This window comes from Aethalodelphis obliquidens, unplaced genomic scaffold (assembly GCF_003676395.1).
Source record: "Aethalodelphis obliquidens isolate GAN/ISIS:26980383/991018 unplaced genomic scaffold, ASM367639v1 scaffold36, whole genome shotgun sequence".
NCBI lineage: Eukaryota > Metazoa > Chordata > Mammalia > Artiodactyla > Delphinidae > Aethalodelphis > Aethalodelphis obliquidens.
In genome coordinates this window covers 16,362,855-16,389,977 of record NW_020837980.1, presented here as the reverse complement: position 1 = coordinate 16,389,977, position 27,123 = coordinate 16,362,855, and the positions used below count along the sequence as shown (strand labels likewise).

General features: G+C 36.7%; 1 protein-coding gene across 5 annotated transcripts in view; it reads right to left on the bottom strand.

The window, feature by feature from the left end:
* Positions 1-27,123, bottom strand: part of RERG (RAS like estrogen regulated growth inhibitor) — a 107,004-nt gene that overhangs the window by 6,294 nt on the left and 73,587 nt on the right. For all 5 annotated transcript variants that reach the window (XM_027129524.1, XM_027129521.1, XM_027129522.1 and 2 more), the window contains one exon: positions 5,682-5,738. In XM_027129524.1, the coding sequence (XP_026985325.1) occupies positions 5,682-5,738 (57 nt within the window). The remainder of the gene's footprint in view (positions 1-5,681; positions 5,739-27,123) is intronic.

Genomic DNA, 27,123 nt, shown 5'->3' with positions numbered 1-27,123 from the left:
CATTTCCTCTCTATCTGTCTCATGTTTCTGACTTTCATTTCTTCAGCTCATCAACTATTTTACAGTTCTTTTCTGACCACAGTTTTAAGTAACTTTGTTGTAAATCAAGTCTCCTACTCAAAATAGAAGCCACAGAAAGGAAACTTAACTAAGCAGCATAAGCTATAGCCAAGCTAGCCTTCGACCTGCCATCAGTCGTGTATAATGATCATTGCCATAGGCATGGCCCATTGCGAATGTATTTTCTGAAAAATAAAATTTTAAAATGAAGTTTTGTTTTGTTTTGTTTTTTTTAGACTCCACATATAAATGATAACCTGGCCATGGACATTTAGGGTGCTTCTATATTTTGGCTATTGTAAATAAATGTACAGTTCAGGGAATATAGCCAATAGTTTATAATAACTTTCTATAGTGTGTAATCTATAAAAAATTGAATCACGATGTCGTACACCTGAAACTAATATACTATTGTGAATCACTATTCCTCCATTTTAAATAATGAAAATGGGATTATGTTCAATAGATTTTAACAAGTGTATTTTACGTTACTGTCATTTTCCTATAATACGTAATCCCTATGTGGTATGTACAATGATTCTCAATTCTAGATCACTCCATCCCCCTACTCTTCTATGTTAAATGGGAGATTATTGTTTTGTCTAATTGAATGCTCTAAAATACCATTTACAGTAGCTACTCATCTAGAAGTTTTCTCTCAGTTATTTCCTTTTCATCTTCAGTGCTCCAGCCTGAAGAGGAGAGGCCAGAGGGCAGCACACAGCTAGGATCCATGCCCTTTTTGTTTCTCTCTCCACTGCTCTGCAGTGACCTTTGCACTGCCTTCCCTTTCAAAGGACTGGCATCAGCCCTGGAGCCTGGAAAACAAGAGTTCCGGGCTCTAGCCCATCTCTTTGCACCAAAAGTTGTCTGACAGGGACATTTTTCTCAGTTGCCCCCATGATAAATAGGATATGTATTTCAACCACAGAAGGTCACAGTAGGGGGGGGAATAAAATATAATGAAAATGGTATGAAGTTGTGCGATTCTTTGGCGGTTTGTTAACCGAAACAGAAACGTTGAAAGGCAGGAAATGAGGGAATGTTAGCCACAGACAGAGCAGCGGGTGGCAGCAGTGATTTCATCTAAGCTGAACACTGGTTTCATGCCATTTGCAGCATTTTTTTCTTTAAGCCCCTTCTCTCTCTCATTAGGAACCCATGTCTACATGTAAAACAGTGGAAACATTGCTTACAGAGGCAAAACCTTGTACATCGTGTGCTAGAATTATCCGAAGATAATTCTAAAAAATGTACTAAGTACTTTGGAGTGAAATTCTACTATTCATTCTAAAATATGAGAATAAATGTGTATGTGTTTGGAGGGTGGAAATACTTTTCTTTTTTTCATACTAACAGAGAATGATAATTTTTAGTCTCTTTTCTTGAATGTTAGGGAGAATGATTGTTTAAGAGATACTTTGAAGTGAACCAAATATTGTATACTGTAAGGTCAATATTAGTTTCAAGATGGAATTAGGCATATTAAATATATATATATATATAAAACATATATCTGAAGTTCACTGTATATGAGAGATACATGATTTATAACCTATATTCATTACCATTTTATAAACAGAAGTATATTTTGTATACTAAAAGAAGCTGATGCTCAAAGGGATGTTTTGTGTGATTAATCCTTTCACTAATTTGGCTCTTCTGCAAATTTCAACATATTAATATGGACATTTGGCTAGTACAGTAACAATGACAGTAATGTTTATTTATGCTATAGTGGGAATTGTACTAACTGGAGTTCTATTGCGGTCTAACCACAGACTAGCCACGTAATCTTGGATAAATTTACTCCTTTGGACTTGCTTCCTTATTTGCCAAATGACGATCTCAAAGTTCCTTGCTGTGCCAACATTAAATAGTTCTGTGAGTTGTCTGAGCACCTCTGCTTTAGTATCCAGTTGAGAGCATTTGTTCCGGGTGTGTCTCTCTCTTAGAATGAGCCTTTCCAAGCAGAGGGAATTGTAATGCAGGCAGGAAGAGCCAATCTCAAAATCAAAGTGTCAGTGTGTCCAATATGTCTCCCACTTCCTACCCTCACTCTTGTCTGAGCCTTTACTAACCAAGTAGAAACCATAATCCATTCAAACACAGGGTAGGGTGCCTCCTGGGTAGTAGTAGCCTCTCTCTCTCTCCAACTGCCCCCAACAAGCATAAGTACACGTACACACACAACTGTACACGATCTAAGCCTTTGTCCGTGTTCTCTACCATGATCAGCATTTTCTGAAGGTAGTATGACTCTCAGAGGTAGAGATTCAGTTCTTTCTTTGGAATCTAATCAGAACACAGAAGCTGTGCTGCACCCAGAGCACTGCTGCCACCTCCCTCAGTCAGGGGTTTTTCCTGGCTAGGTGGTCCAAGTCCCAAATCCTATAGGCTCCAGTGGTGGTTTTCGAATGCAATTCACAGACCAGCTCTGGCCTCTGACAAAGATTTCACTGGTCCGTGGCGAAATGAGAAAAATTTAAGGAAAACTAAAATTGTCCAATGTAAGGGATTGAATTTTTTCTTAGATTATATCCTTCAAAACACTTGGAGGCTAATAATATTTCCTTCTTTTATGAAATGTAGCTGCCACCAGAATGTTTAGTTTTCCCTCAGCCTCTGAGCCTCCGTCCCTAACTGGAATTCCTGTGATAGTTCCTCTCCTTAAAAAAAAAATATCTAAATTTTGGGAATCACTTGCTGTTTTCTTTACAGAATTATCTGAAGCAAGAATTATCTGTAGCAAGCATTTTCTTTATAGAATTAGCTCAGAGCAATAGATATTCCAGTGTTGTTAACATGTTGAATGGTGTTCATTGTCTTCAGCGTCTCATGGAGCAATAATTCTGTTACAGGTTGAAAAAAGGCCCCATGTTTTGGAGGAAGGCTGTGCATTCAGAATTCAAAACTGTCCTTTGCAAATATGCCATTTTACTTTCTAGGTAGCTTTCCCTTTGGATGGTGGTTTTGAAACTCTATAATAATAGTATGGAGTTACATACAGGAAATGCTTGGTTCATCTTGAATCAGATGGATTGGAAACTCCTGTAGGCTAGAACATTAGTGACTTCTAGTACATGAGTGTACACACACACACACACACACACACACACACACACATACACACACACACACACATCCAGTTTCCAGGGTGACTGAATGAAAGCCTCACCTGGGAGTGAGTCATCTATCTGATACTCCTGAAGTCAGATGAGCACTCTTGTTGCCTAGCAACTGCAATCCTTTTGGAGCAGCACGGTACAAGGTCACTCAATAAAATTTCATTCTTCTTTTTTTTTTTTTTGTGGTACGCGGGCCTCTCACTGTTGTGGCCTCTCCCGTTGCAGAGCACAGGCTCCGGAAGCGCAGGCTCAGCGGCCATGGCTCACGGGCCCAGCCGCTCTGCGGCATGTGGGATCCTCCCGGACCGGGGCGCGAACCCGTGTCCCCTGCATCAGCAGGCGGACTCAACCACTGCGCCACCAGGGAAGCCCAAAATTTCATTATTCTTAGTGAAGGAAGCCCGAGCTACAGATAACTGATGCAGGAGATTTCTATTAATAGCTGTCATTTTTCAGAAGGAATAAAACCAAAGGGAAAATGGTTCACCCAAGACTAATTAAAAAGGAACATTAGTTACTAGAACATATTCAGAGAGAGCTCAAAAATTTTATGAGATCATTTTTTAGAAGCTTCATCTTTCATTGAGATGTACTGGTACAGCTAAATAAAATTAGTATTTTTCTATTAAACTCCCATAAATTATCAAGATTCTCAGGGACTATAATCTTTATAAAACTTAGATAAGTAATAAAAATATAAGAGGAGAGTAAGCATTTACTTAGGTGGGGCAAACAATAGATAATGAATGATTTTTTCAAACCAAGTGCATTTTTAGATCCACATATATCATCTTAAGATTAGATTGTGGCTATATTAAAACATGTCAAAAATTGTTGATGTTGAAAAACATTTTATTTAAAAGCAGAAACAGAGATGATTAATGAATGTAGAGACATGCTGTTCTCTTAGATTAAAAGATTAAATATCTTAAAGCTGTGAATCTTCTCAAAGTAATTTATAGTTTTAATGCAATTCCAATAAAAATTATGTCATGTTATGATAGAGTTTTAAAAATTGACCTGGAAGAATAAACTAGAGATAGTAGCCAAGATAATTCTGTAAAAAAGTAAAGAAGGAAGGCTTTCTCTACTGGGTTTCAACATGTTCTCAGGAACATACAATTATCAAAAGAGTGTGGTACTGGCATTGGATGTGAAAAGCAAATGTAGAACTGCAACCTCACATGCATGATCCCATGTATGAAAAAAAGGCAGCATTGGAAGCAGTGGGGAAAGGTGGGGATGGTTCAATAAATAATAGGAAGACGGTCAACTATTTGGAAAAGGTGTTGGGTCTTTACCTTTTACTTCTCAGTAAAATAAATTCTATAGATTAAAAAGTTAAAGATTAGATAAAATATAAGATCACTGTCTATTCCCTTCCCTGTTCAGTTTCCCTTTGTAATGCTTATCACTATTTGACATGTATATATTTGTTTTTTGACTCTTCTCTCTTCATTAGACTGTAAGTTCAACCAAAGCCCATGTTTTCTCCGTCTGCCTATTGATTTATCCTCAGCACCTAGAATCATCATAGGAGGCATTTAATACATACTTGTCAGATGAATGAGTGAAAGCAATGAAAGGAGGCACAAGGGGAAAGAAAGCCCCCTTTTAAACCGAATGTGTGTAACCTTGTAGTGATAAGCACGAAAACAAAAAACAAACCAGGAATCACCTTGCCCCACTTCATCATTCTGAGGAAGGCCAGCTCAGTCTGGGACACTGTGCCTGGTAATGAAATGATGTATGCCTCTCTCTCTTCATATGCATTTCAAAGACATTGACCTTTACAAAACCAGCTGAGGTCCCGAAGCATACCAAACAAAAACTCAAAGACTTAATTCAGAGTCAAATCGTAGCTTATTTGGAACCCATGGATTTTCAGTGTTATTTTGAAGATGAGAACTAAATAGATTACGAATAAGTACTCTGCTTTGGACTATGAAAAATACATGTGATGAATACCTCATCCATGAACACTACTGCTACTTTCAAGATCCAGAGATAACAATTTTTGCTGCTTTTTTATTTTTTAAATAGGCTTAAATCAGATTCATTGGAGAGAGGAGGGGGAGAAACATAGTTTATTTATACATTTTCCCAAAATGAGCATTCACAAGTTTTGTATTACTGTTATCCTCTCCTCCCCATGCCATTCTCTCCCACACCCAATTAGCCACGACCGCTGCATCCTCTTCCTCCCACTAGAATGATGCTACGTTTACTGATGGAAGAGCATCAAGTTGTACCCATTTCCTCCTTGTCTCTGGTTTGACCTGATTTCATTCTATGCATTAAAATTCCACAGGGTTCTAAGCACAGATGGCATGCAACGCACATCCATCTTCTTACAGGGCTTCTTCGCGTGATTTGATACAGCACTTCCCAAATAGCTGCAAGATGCTTCAAAATGTTGCAACAGAAAATGTCATTCTCTCTTTTGGGTCAAAACTTTGATCAGAGAGAAGGATGAAACAAAATTTGACCTACCGAGGGTGGGATCATATTCCCAGATGAACCGTTTGGTCAGAAATCTCACTACAAGAGCTGTGGAAAAAAAGAACAACATTTCAATCAAATTTGTTAATTTTCTTATAGTTCTTACCCTCATCAGGAAAGAGAAATAGCCCATACAACTATATGTGTTTTATGTTTCCTGGGCATATAAACCCAATATAAACCCGATATATCGATTTATGTTTATTCAGATATTTTTAAAATTTCATATTGTGGCCTAAAAATTGGTGTCATGTTTTAATGGTTTGTTGTGCATTAATGAACATCTTAGATTTGTTCCTTTAGTCACAGAGTTAAAAACATCACAATGTGAAAATGCGCACATATACAGTTTTTAGCAAAACAATGAATGTAGCCATAAAGCATTACAATATGGATGTCTAAAGTTTGAATACTGATAATGATTGATAAAGACCAGTTAAAATGTGATTATTTTTACTGTAATGAAAAGATATTTGTATTATAAAAAATACTCAAAATTACAGATTTTATTAGTGAATCACTAAAGCTTCTCAAAAGTAAGGCCAATGAAGTACTTACTGTCAGGATCTGGAACTATGCTATTCACTTCACTTGCATGATCTCCTTGACCAGCGCTTCACCCCTGAGAGGCAGGTACTAGGATTGACCCCATTTTTCAGATAAGGAAACTGAGGCTCTGAGAGGTTAACTCATTTAATTAAGCTCACCTAGCTAGTTAGTAGCTGAGTCAGGATGTGAATTCAAGAGGCTGTTTCCGAAGCCTGTAATTTCTCCATTGTCTAAACTGAATTTAAGGCCAAGGCCATCTGGCTAATATTTAACTAGAAGGTGAGTCAGAAAAAGAGCGATGCTTGAGAGAGGTGGATTCTATTGTCCTTAAAAAACCGATGGGACACATGCTGAACATTTTCTTATTCTTGTGTTATAGTTGAAAACAATGGTTTTTAATCTTAAAAAAAACTTTTTTTGGAGGAGAGTATCACAGACAGTTTAAAAATAGAATGTAAGCTTTGGACCCTTTCCCTGGAAAAATGTATATACACACAGTCTAGTATATAATTTCAGCAGGCTCACCAGCCCTTTGAATACCCTTTGATGGTCTTTTTGGGATCCCACTGGCCTTAACTAAAGAATCAATGTCTACTGTATTTTATCATTTAAAAATGTCTATTATGGTAGTTTTACTGAAATGCCCTTTATGTAGTAGTCTATAAAGATAATCCTTGGAGAAACAAGACTATTGAGTTGAAAGTCACTGTCAGTCTCTCCTTTGTCCGTTGCCTCTGTTAAGATCAACAGGGTATATACCCTCCTACTGCAGTGGTTTATATGAGAGATCCCAGTGCAAATTGCAATGAAAACCTCATAAAACAGACTACAAGTAAACGTGCCTTGGCTGGAGACTGAAAGCAGCAATGTTCTTTCTAATTACAGAGTGTGAGGCCGAATTTGAGCCAAAATATTTGCAGTGCCTAAAGTAGCAAGGCCACTGACCCTATAATACTTCCCACAGTGAGTGTACGTGTGGTTTGATCTTCAACTTGCAGAGTCTGTCACTGTCCACTCTCTTGAGACTGTCTTTTTTTTTTTCATGTAAGAAACTGTAAGCCCTAGACAGATATTCTTCTGTTTTTCAATTGTCAGTGTTAGTCAACATAACTGCTTACAGTATTCAAAGAGTTTCACATTTTGTCAGAACATGGAGTTTTAACTCAAAAGGTTGTGACCTAGAAAAATTCATTTATCTGGCATCTTCAAGCCATGAGCTATTAAAATTAACAAAATTTTTTACATAACTGAAGTTTGAAGTACCCCAGTTCCCAGACCATTTAAATTTAATCATTTCTCAAAGAAATCTTTATAAAATGTTTTAGACAGGCCATTGCCTTTCAAAACCAAGTATACCGAGTAGAACTAAATCACTCTTAAACGTTTGGATCTTAGTTAAGAATCTTGATTAGTGCCCTGTGTAGTTATGTGGCGATACTTTTAGAAGCTGTAGAGTCATTGAGGCAAAACAATTCTAAAGCGCTAGGGCTTTTGCGTATTTTTAATTTTTGGTTATATAAATATAATTTTTCATATACACGCATATATAATATTTTCCTCCCTGAAATACCATGGCTTTCTCTCTCTCTCTCTTTTTTTTTTTTTTTTTTTGCGGTACGCGGGCCTGTCACTGTTGTGACCTCTCCCGTTGCGGAGCACAGGCTCCGGACGCGCAGGCTCAGCGGCCATGGCTCACGGGCCCAGCCGCTCCGCGGCATGTGGGATCTTCCCGGACCGGGGCACGAACCCGCATCCCCTGCATCGGCAGGCGGACTCTCAACCACTGCGCCACCAGGAAAGCCCCATGGCTTTATCTTTTTGCCACGGTTTCCGAGACTACCTCTAATAACCTATCTATAAATGTACTTTGTTACTTTTATTATTCCAAAGATGGATAAGCCGTATTAACAAGCTTGTTAGAATTTTGCCTAATATTGGAGTAAATTAGTTCTGGGGTTTGGTTTTAAACAATTTGTTCCAAGAATATAAAAATGATTCTGGTGCACCTTTGAGTTATCATTTTGTTGTTGATAACGTCGTTCCTGCTGACTCCTGGGTTTTGGGCTTAGTTTCAGATTGTCACCTTGCAATGGGCAGTGCTGCTCGGCTTAATCAATGAAATCAATCTACACATTTTTAAAGGGGTCTACATCTTTATGTCATGGTTATTTTAACAAAAGAATCATACATTTAAAAATATTCAATCTACTTCAAATGCAGTAAAAATCATCAAAAGCCATTTTGAAAAATGGACATGTCATATATTCATTTTTTGAAAACATGTTTTCATCTCTCACAGATTATTCATGGAAAAGACAAATGCATTTTATATATTATTAAGTTTTCAATAATATCATAATGTAAAATTATTAGTCAAAAGAATGAAAATAATTTTATATCTTTGGAAATGATATCTGCTAAAGGCTTTATTGTTATTTAAATTGAGGTGCGTAAGTGACATTCACCATTTATTGATGCAATTACAAAACTTCACCAGTATTATTTCATCCCTAGTTTTATTATAATTTTATTACGAAATATAATTTTCATATGGGATATATCTTATCAAGTCTCACCTCCTCCACCACGACTACTCTCATCACATGGTTTTACCTCTTAACGATAATACAATTGCTTTCTCAGTGGTGTCCCTATTTTAACTGCACCCCCCAGTACTCCCTTACACTACTCTCCACACAGCAGCCAATGATTCTGTTAAAACTTGAACGAACTCTCACATCTTTTCCCCAAACGTTCGCTGACCTCATCTCATTGAATAAGTATTTTTCGAGTGACTTCTCTGTGCCAGGTTCTGTTTTAGCTGTTTGCAATAATCCAGTAAACAATTGAGACAAAGATCTCTGAACTTACCAAGCTTATATTCTTCTAGGAGGAGACAGATAAAAAATAAAAAATAATAAATAACAATAGTCTGTTAGAGGTGTTAAGTGCTATCAGATAAAATAGGAAGAGCAAGGTAAGGGGGATTCAGCATTGGGAGATGAGGGTGTGAGAGTTATTATTTAAGATTGGGTGACCAGGGTAATTCTTGATGTGACCAGGGTAATTCTTGATGAGAAGGTGATAGAAGAAAGAGATGAGGGAAGATATGTGGGGGGAACAGTGCTTCAGGAAGAGGGAACAGCCAGTGCAAAGGCCCTACAGCAGGAATGTGTGCTTGATATGCTCAAGGAATATTAAGCAAGCCAGTATGGCTAAAGCAGAATGAGCAATAATAAGTATAGTAGTTGATTAGGTTATTTCCTGTCTGTCACGATTATCAGTGTAAGCTAGTTTCCAACAAAACGGAAAATTCACTAAGTAGAACTTAATCGAAAGAAATATTATTAAAAGCGACATCAAGATAATAAATAAATAGGATAAAATTCTGTTTATAAGCAAGAGTTAGATGGGAAAGTTTCTATATTAAAATAGCCATACTATTTCTAAAGGTTAACAAGATTGGGATAGTTTTTCAAAATAATTGCTGATGTCATTATCACGATGAGGCAGACATCTGAAGTACCAGCTGTAATGACTAGAATGATATTTTTAAATGAAAATTGATTGGATGTAATCTGTGCAATAAACCAACTTTTAGAAAGAAATGAACTTTTCAAGGTAAATGAAAACTAGCACACATGATATTCTTATACTTTAAAAAAATTTAAGAGATAAATTCAAGAGAGATTCAGACAGAACTTTCAAAGGTTACTTTTTAGACTCATATTCTTAAAAAAAATCCTATTATGTATGTCATTATTTTTCACTTATACAATCATGAAACAACTTGATTAACAATCTGTATAATACAACTGTGTTGTAAGATACTTAAGCATATGAGACCTCCTAAATATTTGTGATCATTGTCTTTTCTCTAGGTCTCTTAAAGATGTATCCTTATTATTAAAAATCTAGTCTTTTTGTCTGAAAGGAACTTTTATCTCTTTACTGATGCATATTGAATGTGTTCTTAGTTAAAACAGTTTCCAATTACCTGTCCTTTCCAAACTCTGGCTTTCTCATCTATAATATATGGATAGCAATATCACCCTGTGGCTCATAGTTGATTCTTTTGCTTCTCCTGGATCCTCATATACCTCTGCAACATGAATTTCAATCATTTCCCATAGCACTCCTTACATCACCCCACCAGACTGATTGTACTCCTTACTAACATCACGCATATTCATCTCTTAATGCCTCTAATCACATTGTTACTGCTGCCTTGAAAGTCCTTATCTAACTAGTAAAATCCTAATCATCCTTCAAAATCTAGTTCAAATATAACCTCCTTTATGAAACCTTTCCTTTCTTTCTGTATCAGTTAGCAATTGCCATGTAACAAATACAACCCCAAACTCAGTAGCATACAACAATAAGCATTTATTATGGGAAAATTATCATGTGCTTATAGAATTGTGGTCAGTTGATTATCTTGGGAAAAAATCCAACTGAAAAGTGTTTAAAATAGTTAGGTCAGAGTTTTTAGGATAGGAAAAGAATTTCTGCTTCAATTGAGAGTACTTCAAGGAACATTAACTTTCACCTGCCCATTTTGACTAACTTTTGAACTTGCCTTTGATCCTGGTAACACACCCAGTGAAAACCCTTAATTTCATATTGTGCTAAGATGGTGCTCATTATCTCCTACATTCATATCATAATGAAAAGTTATTGTGAATATGTATTAAGTGATGTATATGGTTTTTATTCGGTAACCTGCAGGACTTTCATACAAAATATATTTATTTTTAAATTGTAAGACCAGGTAACTTTTAAATACTTTTAAATGACCTTCCACAAGAGTCTATTTAATTTAGAGCAATTATTTCACGAAGAGTTTTAATTATGCTGTGAAAAACAAACAAAAACTTTTGTTATAGGAAAAGAAAGCAGATATGGATAATACTAGCATAATCAGAGTCCATTCTGGGTTATAAGTATATTTACTGCCCGTTATCTGAATTATTTTTCCTATTTTTTTACAACCAAACTTCTCAATGTTTAATACACATGTTAAAGCTTAAAAACCATGAAAAAACATTATAATAAACTTACACAGTATCCCATTTGTGAAACTTCTCAAAATTATGATGCATAGAAGATAGGATGTCTCTCTTTTCCTCTTCTTCCCGTTTCTACTTCATTACACTACTTACACTGTAACTACTTGGCCAGCAAAAAATGTGAAACAATGGTATACATTACCAAGCTTAAATGGGTGGCAAGAGTCAACACTAAATTGCTTTCAGTTTGAATTTCATGAGTGATAGGGAAAATGTCACAATAAGTAAAATATGTGAAAAATCATGAAAAAGAGAAAGAGGAAAGAGTTTAATACCACTTGGGAATGGTTTCCTCACTTCACTAAGCACAGCCTCAATTTAAACAATATCATAAAAATTATAATGGGAAAACAGTAAGAAAAAAATAGTGCAGTTTTGTCGGTATTGTTATCCACCTTCCTTTATTGAGTGTGTGCTATCAGATCAGGTGCTGTGCTGTATCTTTACATGTATATGTTTACTCTTCATTGCCCCATAGCATGGAATATATGCATGTGATTATGTATATGGATACACATATTATAGGTATGTGTGTACCTCAAGGAAGAAATTGAGGCTCAGATTATTTACATTTCTTCCTGAAATATGTGCCCACTTGTCTGACACCAGTGTGTCACCCTCTCTCATTTAGTGGAAGCCCCTCTTTTTACAGATGAGGAATTTGCCACTAGAAAGCTGACAAGTCTTATTGGTATACTCCTCTATTGTTACTAGACTCTTAATTTGAAAAATTTCAGGGAGAAAGTTGTATGTACTTTAGAAACAGGGTCTATTTTGAAGAAAATATATTGTTTAGTCACCTAACACTGCTTTTGTGACCAAAAAAGGGATCAAAACACTGGTGAAAATAAAGGCTTGAAATGTCTCTAGAAAAAAAGTGAGTTTCTAGACGCTTCTAAACACTCCTGGGCTTCTTTTCTTGCCTTCGTGTGGGGCACTGACCCTACTCCTTTCATTCTGTAATGCATGGTGTACTAACACACAGGGAGAAAATGCAGTCATCCTGATGGTATCATTTGGCTTCATCGGAACGTGGTTTGCTGTATGTTTCTTCAAGGTTGCTTTCAAGGTTAATAATTATTATTTTAAATACAATGCAGAGATCCTTACTCATTTTGAGTGTCCCATAAATAATTTCAGGCTGATTTCTTTTTTAACTTTGCACTCTGGAAAGTCCAAAGAAGCTAAAAACTAGTCAGCATATTAAGTAGGTAACCCAGAATGGAACTAAATCAATGAAAGGGAAAAAGATGTATTTAGAAAGCAATAGACTCATAGATAATGTTACTATTCACCAGAGCATTTCTACTTGTGGTAACCAGTGAAGGATCACCTCCTCTTTCAAGTCTTCCCTGGCCTTCCCAAGCCGTTAATCACTCCCTATGTGATATGAAATTGTCACTTGTTTCTTCTCTATTATAAAACGTGCACAGCTGTCTTGTAAATTATTCACTTATACTACCTTATGTGTTACAAATTGTGAGTGACCTGAGATCAGAGATTAAGCCTTGTTCACCTTTATCTCCCATGGCTGGCATACTGCCTGATACATGATATGTGCTCAATAAATATTTGAAGAAACCAATGAGGAAACAATTAAAATCTGGATAAATTATTTGGCCCCCGTATTACTACTGTACTCAGGTTGGTACTCTAGTGTGCTTTTATTATCTGAAAACATCTTCTTTACAGCGGAACTTCCAGTGAATATATAGCACCACTTCTCAGGTTCAATGCCTACTTCAGATGTCTATTGAAAACCTGATTCGTCAACCTACAGGACCCTCCAGGCCCCTTCTCTCGGGCCAGAGGAAACCACAGCCCCAGACCTCATACTACTATCAGCCCTAGGTTTAACTCCAAACCTTCAGTGTTCATAAGCGTCAGGGAAATAAAAATGAGCTTACTTACAGAAATAGAGCGAATTCTACCTTAGACCTGTGGAGAGAGTTTATTGCTGAATACGTTAATTTTGTAGAACTAAGTACCTATTTAATAACTATATGAGCTGTTGGATTAAAGTGTATATACTCTTAGAAAATACCACTTAAGTAGATTTTAGTTATGATTTAAATAAAGACACTAATGGAACTTCTGGAATGCTAACTATCAAAAGGGTAGTTTGTATTGAATATTGACTACAAGCTTATTTATTTCTCATAAACACTCTCAAAAGTAGGAATTAATGTTCCTATTTTACACGTAAGAAACCTGAACTGAAAAGTAAATAAACTTGTCTATTTTGCAGAGCAGTCAAGTGACAGAACTGATTGAACCCAGGTTTGTTGACTTTAAAATGCATGCTTTTTCTAACGTCCAATATTTACCACTATATTTTAATATTTCTATGGATATGATTTAATTCTGAATGGTTGGAATTGTTTTCCCTATGAGCTTACATCTGACAAAGAGGCATGCTTTGAAGAGTGCATTTTTTCTTCATGACTAGATTTCTTCATCCTCAGTGGAGGGAATATCCATGACCAGAAACCATGGCAACACAGAAAGAGAATATGAATTTCAAGATGCAAGAAGGAAATTTTATATAAATAAGATTTTTGTTTTTCTCTTGAAAAGGTCTTTAAAAGATGGAGCAAAAGAAAAAAACAAGTGTGCAATGATACAGACATAAAGTAGTATATGATAAGCAACTGTTTTCTTACTAGTTTCCTCAGTCATTAACAAGTTCCTTCTTTCAACAACACAGAATAGAATGTCAGGAAACATTTTAGGCAGTGAAGAAGACAGCACAGAAAATAAGACACGGTTCCTATTTTCGAGGAGCTGAGAATTTGCACTTTTGCATGTTCCAGGAAAAATCAAAAGACATGTGGGTAATTTAGAATGTTGTCTAAGTCCTGTTATGACGCCTGGGCAAAAGAAGGAAGGCCAGAGTGAGGTGAGTCTAACCGACTTAAGTGCCTCAAAGCGAGAAAACCTTCTTGTGTTTTCCAGAAGAGAAAGTGTAATAGACAAAATCAGAGTCATATGTATAAAGTGTCAATCCTACGATTGCTTCTGTTCCATCTTTCAGATGGATGGGGTTTGGCTAAAATATAAGAGGAAGTTCAGTTTTACCTTTTTGCTTCCCTCACCCTGACCTCAATCATCCTCCTGTCATATCAAGCCTCCAGATAAAATTTCCCTATTCCCCACCCCCTGGATCTGACACTTCTGGTCTTTTGTACTTTATTCCTGGGTCTCTCTTCAACCACCAAGCCCCAAGTTCATGTTCTTCCTTTTAGCAGGCTTCTCTTTCTCTGACTACACTAGTCTCCCCCAAAAAACTTGGGCCATTGTGCCTCAAATCAAGGACTGAACTATGGAAATCTCAGCACAAAGATTTGATCTAGAAGGACCTGTGGGGGACAGCACAGCTCTTTGAAGTTTGGGCTTAACAGCTGCAAGTATGGCTGAAACCATGAATGTGGCACTTTGGAATCTCAGGACCCCTAGTCAAAGCAGACTAAAAGCCCTTTCTTCACTGAAAGGTTATGGAAATAGGCTGCCCTGGAAATGAGATGACAAAAAAAGCACCCGGAAATTGTGTGACTTGAAATGTCAGATCTTTTTTTTTTTTAACTTTTAAAAATTTGATTGAAGTATAGTTGATTTACAATGGGCTAATTTTTGCTGCACAGCAAAGGGATTCAATTATACATATATATTCTTTTTCATCCACTGAAATGTCAGATCTTAAGGAGAGGGGCTCAGAGCAAAGATGTGTGCACAGAAATCAGATTTCAGATTTACTAATATCTAAATTTAATATTTTCAAATGCTTCTTGTATGGCTCTCTCATTAAGTCTTTCTCTCCTCCCCACATATATGAGATTTACACACATTTATTAATCATTAAATATTTATTTATCACTGTGCTAGACATGAAAGAAAGCAAGACAGAGGATTCCCTAAGCAAGATCTTTGCAATGACTTCATATTAGACCTAAATTGTGAGCTAGGTCTTGGATGAGTTGAAATTGCTAACTTAGGGAGAGTACTGTAAGCAAAGAGCATCATGTTCAAAGGCCTCCCATGAGTCATGGGAGACCCTGGTTCATTTAGGAATCACAAGCGGTTCAGCGTAGGTTGAGTGGTGTGTGGATGGAGCTATGTAGGGGGTAGGTTGTGAGGTTCTTCACAGCCCAGACTATGAAGGAGCTTATATGTCACATTGACGAGCTTGGATTTTACAGTGAAATCTATGGACACACACAGGTTCTGAGTAGGGAGATGGCTCGATTTGAGCTGGCTACCTATGGAAATTGTTCACTGATTCGTTGTACAAAGTGTGAGAGAGGGATTGGTCTATATGGAATAAAAGTCTGAGTTATTCTCTGAGGCAGAATATAATGGAGAAATTAGTTAAGTGCAAGTGAGGTTGGATTTGAACACGTTGAACATGAGACATTAATGAAAACATCCAGGTAGAGAAGTCTCATCTCTCCATCCATCCACCCATCCATCCATCCATCCATCCATCCATCCATCCACCCATCCATCCATCCATCCATCCATCCATCTTCTATGCTTCTATTTATCTACCCATCTATCATACATTCAACATTTATTTATTAAATGCCTGTCATGTCCCAGTCACTGCTAAGCACTGTCCCATAGGCAGCTGACATCATAGCATGAAGCTGGAGAGAGTTGATAATTGCTAGAGTGATACTTTCTAGTGATTGGCAAATGCAATGGGCATACTTAAGATGCTCAATGTAGATAAAGAAAAGAGGTCTTAGCACAGAAGTGCTATCTATCTTCAATGTCATCTCATGGTGACTTCTCTTGATTCTTATGTTCTCCTCCTTCTCAGCTCCTAAAATTTCTAGCTGAACTAAAAAATTTAACAGATCTAGTCAGGGGACAAAAATTTGTTCATATAACCATAGTTTCTGAAGCAGTCCCATCCCCCATCCCCTACTCCCTGCTCTATTTCCTGTGATGGTCAAAATAAATTGACATAAAAAACATTTAAGCCCCATAAAAACATGGAGATTGAGCAATTTAATGGGAATTTGAAATTAATGCAGTATAAAAGTGGTTGCTTTATAATGCCAGAAGTTCAAATGAGATGTAAATTAGTTCCAGATGGGGGTCTAAGGATTGCTTTTATATTATTGTTTATTTAAGCCTGAACATTTTGACTTGTCCTGCATTCTGACAAAAATATCACTCTGAGAAAGAGTTACAGAATTAAAGTCAGTTCTCTGTGCAGGAAATTTTTAAAGATAAATGGTGTAATCTCCAAGAATTATTAGGGAGATGCTTTTGTATCTGAAAACCTAGCCTTGGAGTCTAGCTTCAGTGCATTTCAAGTCTTGAAAATTGACTTACTTTGGTATGGAATGGTAAGGTAAGGATTTGGTACTGACAACAGTGCTTTAGGATGACAAATGAGAATGGGAAAAAAAGCAGGACCATGACTTATAATTCTTAACGTGTTTGATAGGGAGTAGAGATTTGAGAATGCTTGTAGAGTATGTGAAGTCAAGAAAAAACTTTATATTAAATTAAAAATTAGCTTGTATGATTGAATAACAATAAATTTTCCAGAATTTAAATTGAAAGTAGAAACAAGAGAAATTAACTTTGAAATATGGTAATCAGCTGATTTGGCTTATCTCTTCATTTGTTTTTGAAGGTTAATAAGTCAAAAGCTATGGATTCTGTGCCCAGGAATTCGAACCAGTTTTATATAAGTTGGAAATTATTATTCATTTTAATCATTATTCATTTTAATTATAATTCAATTTAATTATAATTTAATTATAAGTGATCCTTAAGAAATAAATTACCAGATTTCCTAAGCCAGAGTTTTAAATTTAATAATTTATAATTATTTTCATTAAAATAATATTTTATACCAAGCCATTATATTTAAGAAGAATTACCTGTCTTGTATTAAGTATTTTTCTAAAGTTTTCAAGAGATTTGGATATAAAATTCTAATTTTTAATTTTTACTCTTTTTTGGAAGAGGAATGTGTATGGTGTTAATGTCTGAATTTCTTTTCCTATGCTTATATTACGAGAACACACAAGAAATTGGCAACTGGAAACATATGGAATTTCTTGGAGCATAAAACTGATTCAGAATGACTAAATATCCCAGACAAGCAGAGGAATATCTCATATGATCCCCACTGAATGCCTTCTTTTACAAAGAACCAAGGATCTTATAAGTTATTCCTCTCACACATGGCCTCTGCTCCAGACTCATTTTGGTTCCTGCCTATATGGGCACAAATGGATTTAAGAGGCTGTGTCTATGACTCTGGTCTTGAAGACTTACCTCTAGCAACTGGGTGTCTCCATTTGTAGCCCCATCACCACTCCTATTGCTATCTTCATAACCTCATAAGATAAAAACAAAACATGGAGCCTTAAAAAAGTCAGAGTTTGTATGGAGAACTAGAGCTTGGCAAAATAAGACTGTAAGTGAGAGGAATTGTCAGAGATTGGGTTGGAAAAGGGCCCACACTATGAACAACCTATAAGCCAAGCTAAGATATTTCTACTTATGCTTAAGATGATGAGAAGCCATTAAGGTATTATAAACACAAAGATGACATGATCATCTTTTTGTTTTATAAAGGCCACTGCTATTTCAGTGCCAAGGTAAGGCTGGAGACAGGAGGACTAGTTAAGGAGCTATTCCAGTACTACAGAAGGAAAAATTCACTCCTACCCACCAGTAAATGTGTCAAGTCATAATTGGAATTATACAGTATATAGTCTTTTCAGTCTGACATCTTTCACTTAGCAATATGCATCTTAATTTCTTCCATGTCATGTCCTGCCTTGAGAACTTATTTCTATCTATTGCTGAATATTCCATTGTATGGGTATACTACAGTGTATCCAGTCACCAGCTGAAGAACATCTTGGATGGTTCCAATTTGGGGCAATTATGTTTTGGCCATAAATATTCACAGGAAGGTATTTATGTAGACATAAGTTATCAGATAGTTTGGGTAAATATTTAGGAGCAAAATTGCTGGATTATAGTAAGACTACATTTAGCTTTATAAGAAACTGCCAAACTGTTTTCCAAAGTGGCTGTACCATTTTGCGTTCCCATCAGAAATGAACGACAGTTTCTGTTGCTCTGTATCCTTGTCAGCATTTAGTATTGTCAATTTTCTTTTGATTTTTTTTTTTTTTTGCCATCCTATTAAGTGGGCATTTTTATCTCACTGTTGTTTTCTTACAATTCTCTAATGACAGATAAGGTTGGGAATAATCTTTCATGTAATTGTTTGCTATCCATATATCTTCTTTGGTGAGGCATCTGTTCAGATCTTTTATCCCTTTGAAAAAAATAGACTTTATTTTTCAGAGCAGTTTTAGGTGTTCTGCCTTGCCATCCCTCCCTCTCTCCTAGCTCCTGGCTACCGCTAATCTTTTTATTGTCTCCACAGTTTTGCCTTTTCCCAGAATGTCATATAGTATGAGAGTTCCTGTTGCTCCACATCATTGCCAACATTTGGTGTTGTCAGTGAGATTTTGGCCATTCTAATAGGTGTGAATGGTTTATCATTGTTGTTTTCATTTTCAAATCTGTAATGACATATGATGTGTAACATCTTTTTATATACTTATTTGGCTTCTGTGTTTTTTCTTTGGTAAGGTATCTTCAGATATTTTGACCATTTTTTAATTGTGTTGTTGTTTTATTTTTGAGTTTTAAGAGTTCTTTGTATATTCGGGATAGCAGTCCTTTATCAAAATATCCTTTGCAAATATTTTCGCTCAGGCTGTGCCTTGTCTTCTCATTCTCTTGAAAGTGTCCTTCACAGAGCAGAAATTTTTAATTTAGAAGTTTTTAATGATTTTCATCAATCATTTCTTTCATGGATTGTGCCTTTGGTATTGTATCTAAAAAGTCATTGCTATACCCAAGGTCACCTAGATTTTCTCCTATGATATATTCTAGGAGTTTTATAGTTTTTCATTTTATATTTAGGTCTATGATCCATTTTGACTTAATTTTTGTGAAGGGTATAAGGTCTGTTATATAGATTTTTTTTTTCATGTGGATATTCAGTTGTTTCAGTACCATTTGTTGAAAGACTATCTTTGCTCCATTGTATTGTCTTTGCTTCTTTGTCAAAGATAGTTGGCATTATTTATGTGAGTTTATTTCTGGTCTTTATTGTGTTCCATTGATCTATTTGTCTATACTTCACCAATACTACACTGTCTTGATTACTGTAGCTTATAGTAAATCTTGAAGTCAGGTAGTTTCAGCTCAACTTTGTTCTTCTCTTTCAGTATTGTGTTGGCTATTCTGGGTCCTTTCCCTCTCCATATAAACTTTAGGATTAGTTTGTCTATGTTCACAAAATAACTTGCAAGGACTTTGATTGGGATTGTAGTGAATCTTTAGGTCAAGTTGGGGAACGTTGTCATCTTGGCAATATTGAGTCTTCCTATATATATAAACAAGGAATTTATTTAGTTCTTGGATTTTTAAAATCAGAGTATGGTAGTTTTCCTCATATACATCTTATACATATTTTATTAAATTTCTATATAATCATTTCATTTCGGGGGTGCTAATAAAAATGATATTATGGGGACTTCCCTGGTGGCGCAGTGGTTGAGAGTCCGCCTGCCGATACAGGGGACACGGGTTCGTGCCCTGGTCCGGGAAGATCCCACATGCTGCGGAGCGGCTGGGCCTGTGAGCCATGGCCGCTGAGCCTGTGCGTCCGGAGCCTGTGCTCTGCAACGGGAGAGGCCACAACAGTGAGAGGCCCACATACCGCAAAAAAAAAAATTATATTATGGGCTTCCCTGGTGGTGCATCGGTTAAGAATCTGCCTGCCAATGCAGGGGACATGGGTTCAAGCCCTAGTCCAGGAAGATCCCACATGCCACGGAGCAACTAAGCCCGTGCGCCACAACTACTGAAGCCCGCACTCCTAGAGCCCGTGCTCCGCAACAAGAGAAGCCACCGCAATGAGAAGCCCGCGCACCACCATGAAGAGTAGCCCCCGCTCACTGCAATTAGAGAAAGCCCATGTGCAGCAACAAAGACCTAACTCAGCCAAAAATAAATAAATTTAAAAAAATGATATTATGTTTTCAGTTTCAAATTCCACTTGTTCGTTGCTGGTATAAAGGAAGGCAATTGACTTTTTTAAAAATTTAATTTAATTTATTTATTTTTATGCAACAGGTTCCTATTATCTATTTTATATATATTAGTGTATACATGTCAATCCCAATTTCCCAATTCATCCCCCCCCCCCCCCCCCCCCATTTTCCACTCCTTTGTGTCCATACGTTTGTTCTCTACATCTGTGTCTCTATTTCTGGGAAGGCAATTGACTTCTGTGTTTTAATCTCATGCTGCAACCTTGCTATAATCACTTATTATATCCAGGAGGTTTCTTTCTCTTTGTCTCTTCTTTTGGATTTCCTACATATATGTGATGGCATTATTTCCTTCTTTCCAATCTGTATACCTTTTATTTTCTTTCCTCGTCTTATTGCATTGGCTAGAATATCCAATACAGTGTTGAAAAGGAGTGGTGAAAAGGTCATCCTTTCCTTTTTTCTGATCTTAGCAAGAAAATTTCTTGTGTCACACCATTAATTATAATGTTAGCTGTTGGGGTTTTTTTTGGTAGATATTCTTTATTAAGTTATTCCTCTCTATTCCTAGGTTGCTGAGAGTTTTCATCATGAATGAGTGCTGAATTTTGTCAAGTGCTTTTTCTGCACCTATTATTGTGATCATGTGATTTTTTTTCTCTTGCCTGTTCATGTGATAGTTCCATTAGCTTATGTCTAGGTAAGCTAATCTTGGCTATAATTTTCTGTATTCACATGTCTCTCTCTAGATTTCAGGATATGGTATATTGCTCAGCAACTTCAATTTTTTTGATTGGACCAAAAAAGGTAATTGATTTTGTTTGTTCAGCTTTTTTGTTGCTGTTGTAAGGATAAGAGTGATGATTTAGAAGCTCTTTACATTTCAGGGCTGAAATTGGAAGGTTGCTTAGATATTTTACAGGATAAGTAGGTTTCAGAGCTTCTTCATCTTACTGTTATTTCTGCCTTTTCAGTATTCTCTCACTGTTCTTTCAGCTCAGCCATATGTGATATATATTCTAGTATTTTTCATGTGTGCAATGCGAAATGGATTTCACTGACCTACGTTGGCATCATAGGACTTAGAAACAGAGTTCAACTAACAAGTATTTAATATTTCACCATTAGTTTTATTTAGTTTTTTCTGACTCTTTCAAGTTACTCATAGTCACCTAACTTTAGACATATACACATATATATGATTACATACTCTTAATTATCCTCTACTAATAAATAAAAATGTGTTAAATTTTTTCATATACTCTTAAACCTACATGTGTTATCTTTTAGTCTTAATAATCCCAGAGTCATTGTTTTCTTCAAATGAACAAGTTATACTTCAGATTCACTTTGCTAGCCTTATTTTCTTTTCAACGCAAATGACACAAGGATATTCTCTTGCTAGCAATTTCTCTAACAGTAAATTGTGAGGCAAGACCAATATCTAATATCTAGAAATTAATGAACACAGAACAATGTTTCTATGTTGCTCACTAGGGTATTTTATAAGAAGATTTCACTTTATAATTCCCTTTGTTCTGAAATAAATTAATTTTAAAAGCTCACCAAATGATTGTCCTGTTCATTTATTTATTATATACATGATCCTAATATGTGTGTATGGCTGGTAACGCTCATGTGGTGTAATTTGAGTGTCAACTATAGATTATTTGGTGGTGAATTATCAACTAGTCTCTTTTTCTATTTTAATTTTTCTAGCATCTTCTCTGGATAATAAAAATAATATTTGGGGTCTAAAGGAGGAGAGAAGAGAGGGAGTGTGGGGAGAGAAGAAATTAAAAAATGTAATACCAGTCCCTCTTGTTAGATAAAATTAAACTACTAAAAAATTCACTGGCGTGTAAGGACATTGATTGGAGGCAGAGACACATCAGAAAAGAAGTGATATGATCTGAGTGCTCTGCAGATAATAGACTATCGGGAGGAGGGCAAGGGAAGAAGTAGGGAGAACAATTTGGAGGTTATTGTGATATCTGAGATCATGGCAGCTTGGACCAGGGAGGAGCCATGGAGGTGGTGGGAAATAATCAGATTTGCTTTTGGACTGGCTACAGAGTATGAGAAGGAAAGAAGGTTGGAGGATGACTCCAAGGTTTATGACCTAAGAAACTAGAAAGATGAAGTGCCCTTTCCTTACATGGGGAAAAACTATGAGTAGGGAAGATTTTAGAGGAAAGATCAGGAGTCAGTTTTGAACAAGATAAGTTTGTGATATCTTTAGGACATGCAATGGAGATGTGAAGAGGTAGAGGATATAGGAATCTGGAGTTGAGGCAGAGATCCAGGCTAGAGATGTAAATTTGCAAATATGTCAGTATAAAGATGGTATTTAAAGACACAAGACTGGATGAAGTCACCTGAAGACCGTATAGATATAGGAGCACCCTGAACTCTGGGGCACCTCTAACCTTTAGCAGTTGGGTTGATGAGGTAAAAGCAGTGAAGGTGACCGGGAAGGTGAAGTAGGAGGAAATCGTAAAGGGTTTAGAATCATGGAAGCTATGCAAAGAAAGTCTTTCATGAAGAAGAGATTGATCAACTGTTTCAATGTTGCAAGGAAGTAAGAGGAGGACTGAGAATTGCATTTGGCTGTGTGAAATCACAGTACGGATGGCAGCTTGATTGGAGTGGGCTCAAGAGAATACAGAGGAGAGGAAATGGAGAAGTAAATGTAGGCTTTTAAGCTATTATGGAAATGTTCTGAATCACATAAAAATCACAGAGATGGACCCATTTCAAACATTTATCAGTCATCATTTTGTTTGACGATACCATTTTTAATCACAGAAATTTAAGATGTTCATTTACTATTTAGTAGTTAAATGTGGAATGCCACAGAAAGAAGAGTAGAACAAAATGAAAGAAAGTTGTCAAATGAAAGAGGGGGACAGTGTTGTGAAGCATTTACTCAAGTGGTTTTTTTTTTTAGAAGATTTCTTGGATTTTTTCCCATTCTTTTTTCCCCTTTAAATTAGACCTTGACCTTCACTCCCACAAGGGAAGGTAAGGCAGAGCACACATATAATACAAAGAGAAACCAGACAGTTATTCCTGGATTTTAGCATTCCAGTGACCAAGATTTTGGCATTAACAACTAGATTCTAGACAGAACCCCTTGTCTATCCCTTCGCCCTCCAAACACCCCCATCCTTAGATCCGTGAGATAAGCACTCTTTCTAGTCTAGGAAGAGAGAGGTCAGAGAGAAAAGTAAGTGAAAGAAGTGCTGATGTGGAGCTATATCCCTTTCCTCTTCGGCTGAGCCAGAGATGTTGCAGAAGGGGCACAGGAATTCCTGGTTAGCTTTAGGAGGTTTAGAACAAAGGGACGCCTCTCCTCCGCAACCTGTCTTGGTCCTGAGAGCCCTCTCCAGACCCCTCGTGACTAAGGAGGAACAGTAGCAGTAGCTCATGGGATGAGTGGGCAGATGCATCTCAAACAGGGTCGCAGAGCCACCGTCCAAGTAGGACCCAGAACACATACAAAAGCTTGCTCCGTGGCTCGGAACGTGCCACAGGTGTGTCATCAAGAGCCAATGGACCTGAGCACATCCTATAGTCTGATGAGGGGATTTCAACAGCAGATGTGCTCAAGCTCATCAGCACAGAGGGATGGCCCTGCCCGAATACCAAAGCCAGCAGACACCTTCAGGGACAAACAGTGAAGAACTTCCAATGCTTGATGGAAGCCCCTGAACTTCCACTTCACACAAGGGAATACATAGGCAGCAGCAAAACCCCACAGTGGACCATAAGTCCACGGCACAAAATCTGAAGTTTCAGAATAAACTCATAAAAATGGACGATTTTAAGTTCATTCAGAACACAGGATATGATTAGAGATTGAAATTAGGTAGTTTTAGAAAAATGTATACCAACCACCCGAGCCCACAATTACACAGAAAGTGTGTTTACAAGCTCTTTGGGAGAAATTGTGGTATAGGGAAATACAATACACTCTACTTGAAATGGTAAGAATTAGGTTTGGGTCCCACCTCTGTAACTTTCCAAAGAATTTCAAGCAAGGTAATTATGCTCTCTGAGCTCTAGTGTTCTTATTTGTAAAAGGAGAACAAGTAAATATATCCTACAAGACTGCTGTGATTATAAAATGCCACATTACATATAAAAGTGTTTTAAAAAGTATAAACGTTCCAAAATAAAGGGTAAAGAAAGTGACACCAGATTCTGCGATGTACCAGGCTCCTTGTACTGGTAAATATTATATGTATCTTGTGTTGTATTTAACATATTATATGTAGCAATTATATGTAGCTATTATATTAGTTTATATTACATTATATTTCTGGCTTGTCTGGGAGAGCCTTATTTTACTGCCATTGCCTTGGCATAATTTTTAAAAATGCGGCTTGTACACTCAAAAGTATTTTTGGTTTGGATGGTAACTAACATGGTCACCCTGTATATACTTTCCAGATCCTTGCAAGGTAAAGTAGGTATTTTTATTTTCTTTTCATAGGTGAGGTGCCTAAAGTGTAAATGGCTTGAGCAGTGTATCTATGCTCTCACAGTTGGTTATGCTGCTGTATGGAAAATCAAATCTAAGCCCACCAGCTTGAAAGGTCAGTCTGTTTTCCTATCTACTGTGCCCTCACGTAAGGTACAATGTTACTCTTTTGATTTACCTAAGAACCATGTGTACGTAAACAGAAGCAATTTCTCTGAGGCACAGAGGAATGGACCCACTTAGACTGAAGCAGCAAGTCAAAAGCAGAGTGAAGGCTAATCCTTGAATTCCTGAGCAGGCGGCTTCCCAAATCCTGTTTACCTTTAGGGATTTGGCCTTTGCATTGGATTGGCAAACCATTCAAAAACACGCAGGTTAGCTTTAAGCAAATCAACTTAGAAATATTACATTAACAACCCCTCTCTTCAGTTTTCTTTTCTTTTTTCTTTTAGTCAAACATTCTTAAAAGAAAATCTCTATCCCCCTCAAATCTGCCTTTTCCTTGGTATTCTAAAGCTTTTAATTGTGTCCAGTTTGTAAATCTAATTTAGTGAAACCTCAAAAAAAAGGAAAAAAAAGGTTATGTTTACTTCAGTTAAGCCTGGAGTAAGGTTCATGCCAGATCTCATTTTAACAAAATGAATTCACTATCCCCTGGTAAACATTGGTTGAAAGTTATAATTATACTGGTGACCAGAAAGACTCTCTGGCTCTGGTTTACAGAATTATTTGACCTTAAGTTAATATTATAAATCAAAAAGATGAAAATCTGGGCCTGAAAATGAACATAATTCATATTGTAAACTTTGCTCAAAGAAAAAAGCCTTTTGCAACATTCTTTAGCTAAACTGTGTCTTTACAAGCCAAATGAGATGAATATTTGGAGGAATGGTCTTTAGTTAATTCAAACTGAAATAATCTGAATAAAGATGGAGGGAAAGTGGCATCATTTTATAACTGTAATTGTGCAGATATATTTATTTTTCAGAATGGTGAGTGCATAAATTAGCATCCTCTTATACAGACACAAGACGGGGGAAACTAAAACTCTGAAAAAAAAAAAAAACATGTAAATGTAGAACCTGTATCTGAAATGATGCCCACGGACCCAGAATACCTCTATCAAAATGGGATGAACTATTTAGCAACATTCAACAGAAAACAAAGCATTGCTCCAGAATAATTAACTGAAGAAAAGATCTGAATACATTAGATGGTAGACTGTGAGAAATTCATGTATTAAAATGCTGAACGAGAGAAACCACTGAATTGTTTTTTACTTGGAAGAATGTGTGTTCATAAAATTGGGGCTGAGCCTTCTACCTTTTCTATACAAATGTGTCTCTGGAACCAGACAGCATGTCTTGGAGTCTTGATGGATAATAGTTGTCTGTGTACATGAAACATGTCAAACATATATGTAAAGTACATCAGATTCCCTCAGAATAACGTGGAGGTGCGTCGGGATCTGAGATCTCCTCTCGAAGAGAGAGAGGTTAGGTAGATCTGAGAAAACACTGCCAAAGCTTCGTGAGTGCAATATCTTCTTAGATAATTGAACTGAGAGGAAAAAGCCAGAGGGAGAAGTTTTCCAGAAGACAAGGCTACAGGTGCGTTCAAAACAAATTGCAAGTGAATTGTAGGTAATAAAGTCAAAGGACACAGAAGGCTAGGCAGACTGGCCATCATGGGGACTTTGGGGGTTTCCAAAAGGACCACCAGAAGTGCTAACTGGAATAAAACAAGAAGAGGTGAATAAAGAATGTAGAGACCCAAACCAAAAATGACCTAAAAAAACCCAAAACACAAAACCAGCAAATGATGGGGAATGCCAGTGATGTCAGCACAAGAAGCTTCATAAAGAATAATCTTAGCGTATTAACAGTTTAAAGAAAAAGCTTTATGTGAGGTGACTTGATAAATCAGCCATTGATGCCAGGGGCAGAGGCACTGAGGGGACATGAAGTGAATTAAAGAAGGTCACTTTTATTAAAACTACCGATTCCATAGGTATTTAGAGATTTTTTAAAACTCATATATTCCTGCTCCAATATTAATGTGTCTATTTAGCTCTGAAATTTTGGTCTCTACAGTGAACATCAATGCTCTGGACAATGGTTCCATGAAACTCATTAGTGGTCCTTTAACTGTTATTATTGTCCCTGAAAGTAACTGAGAAGAACAAGGCACTGTTTGTTTATTTGCTCTATATTAAATTCTAG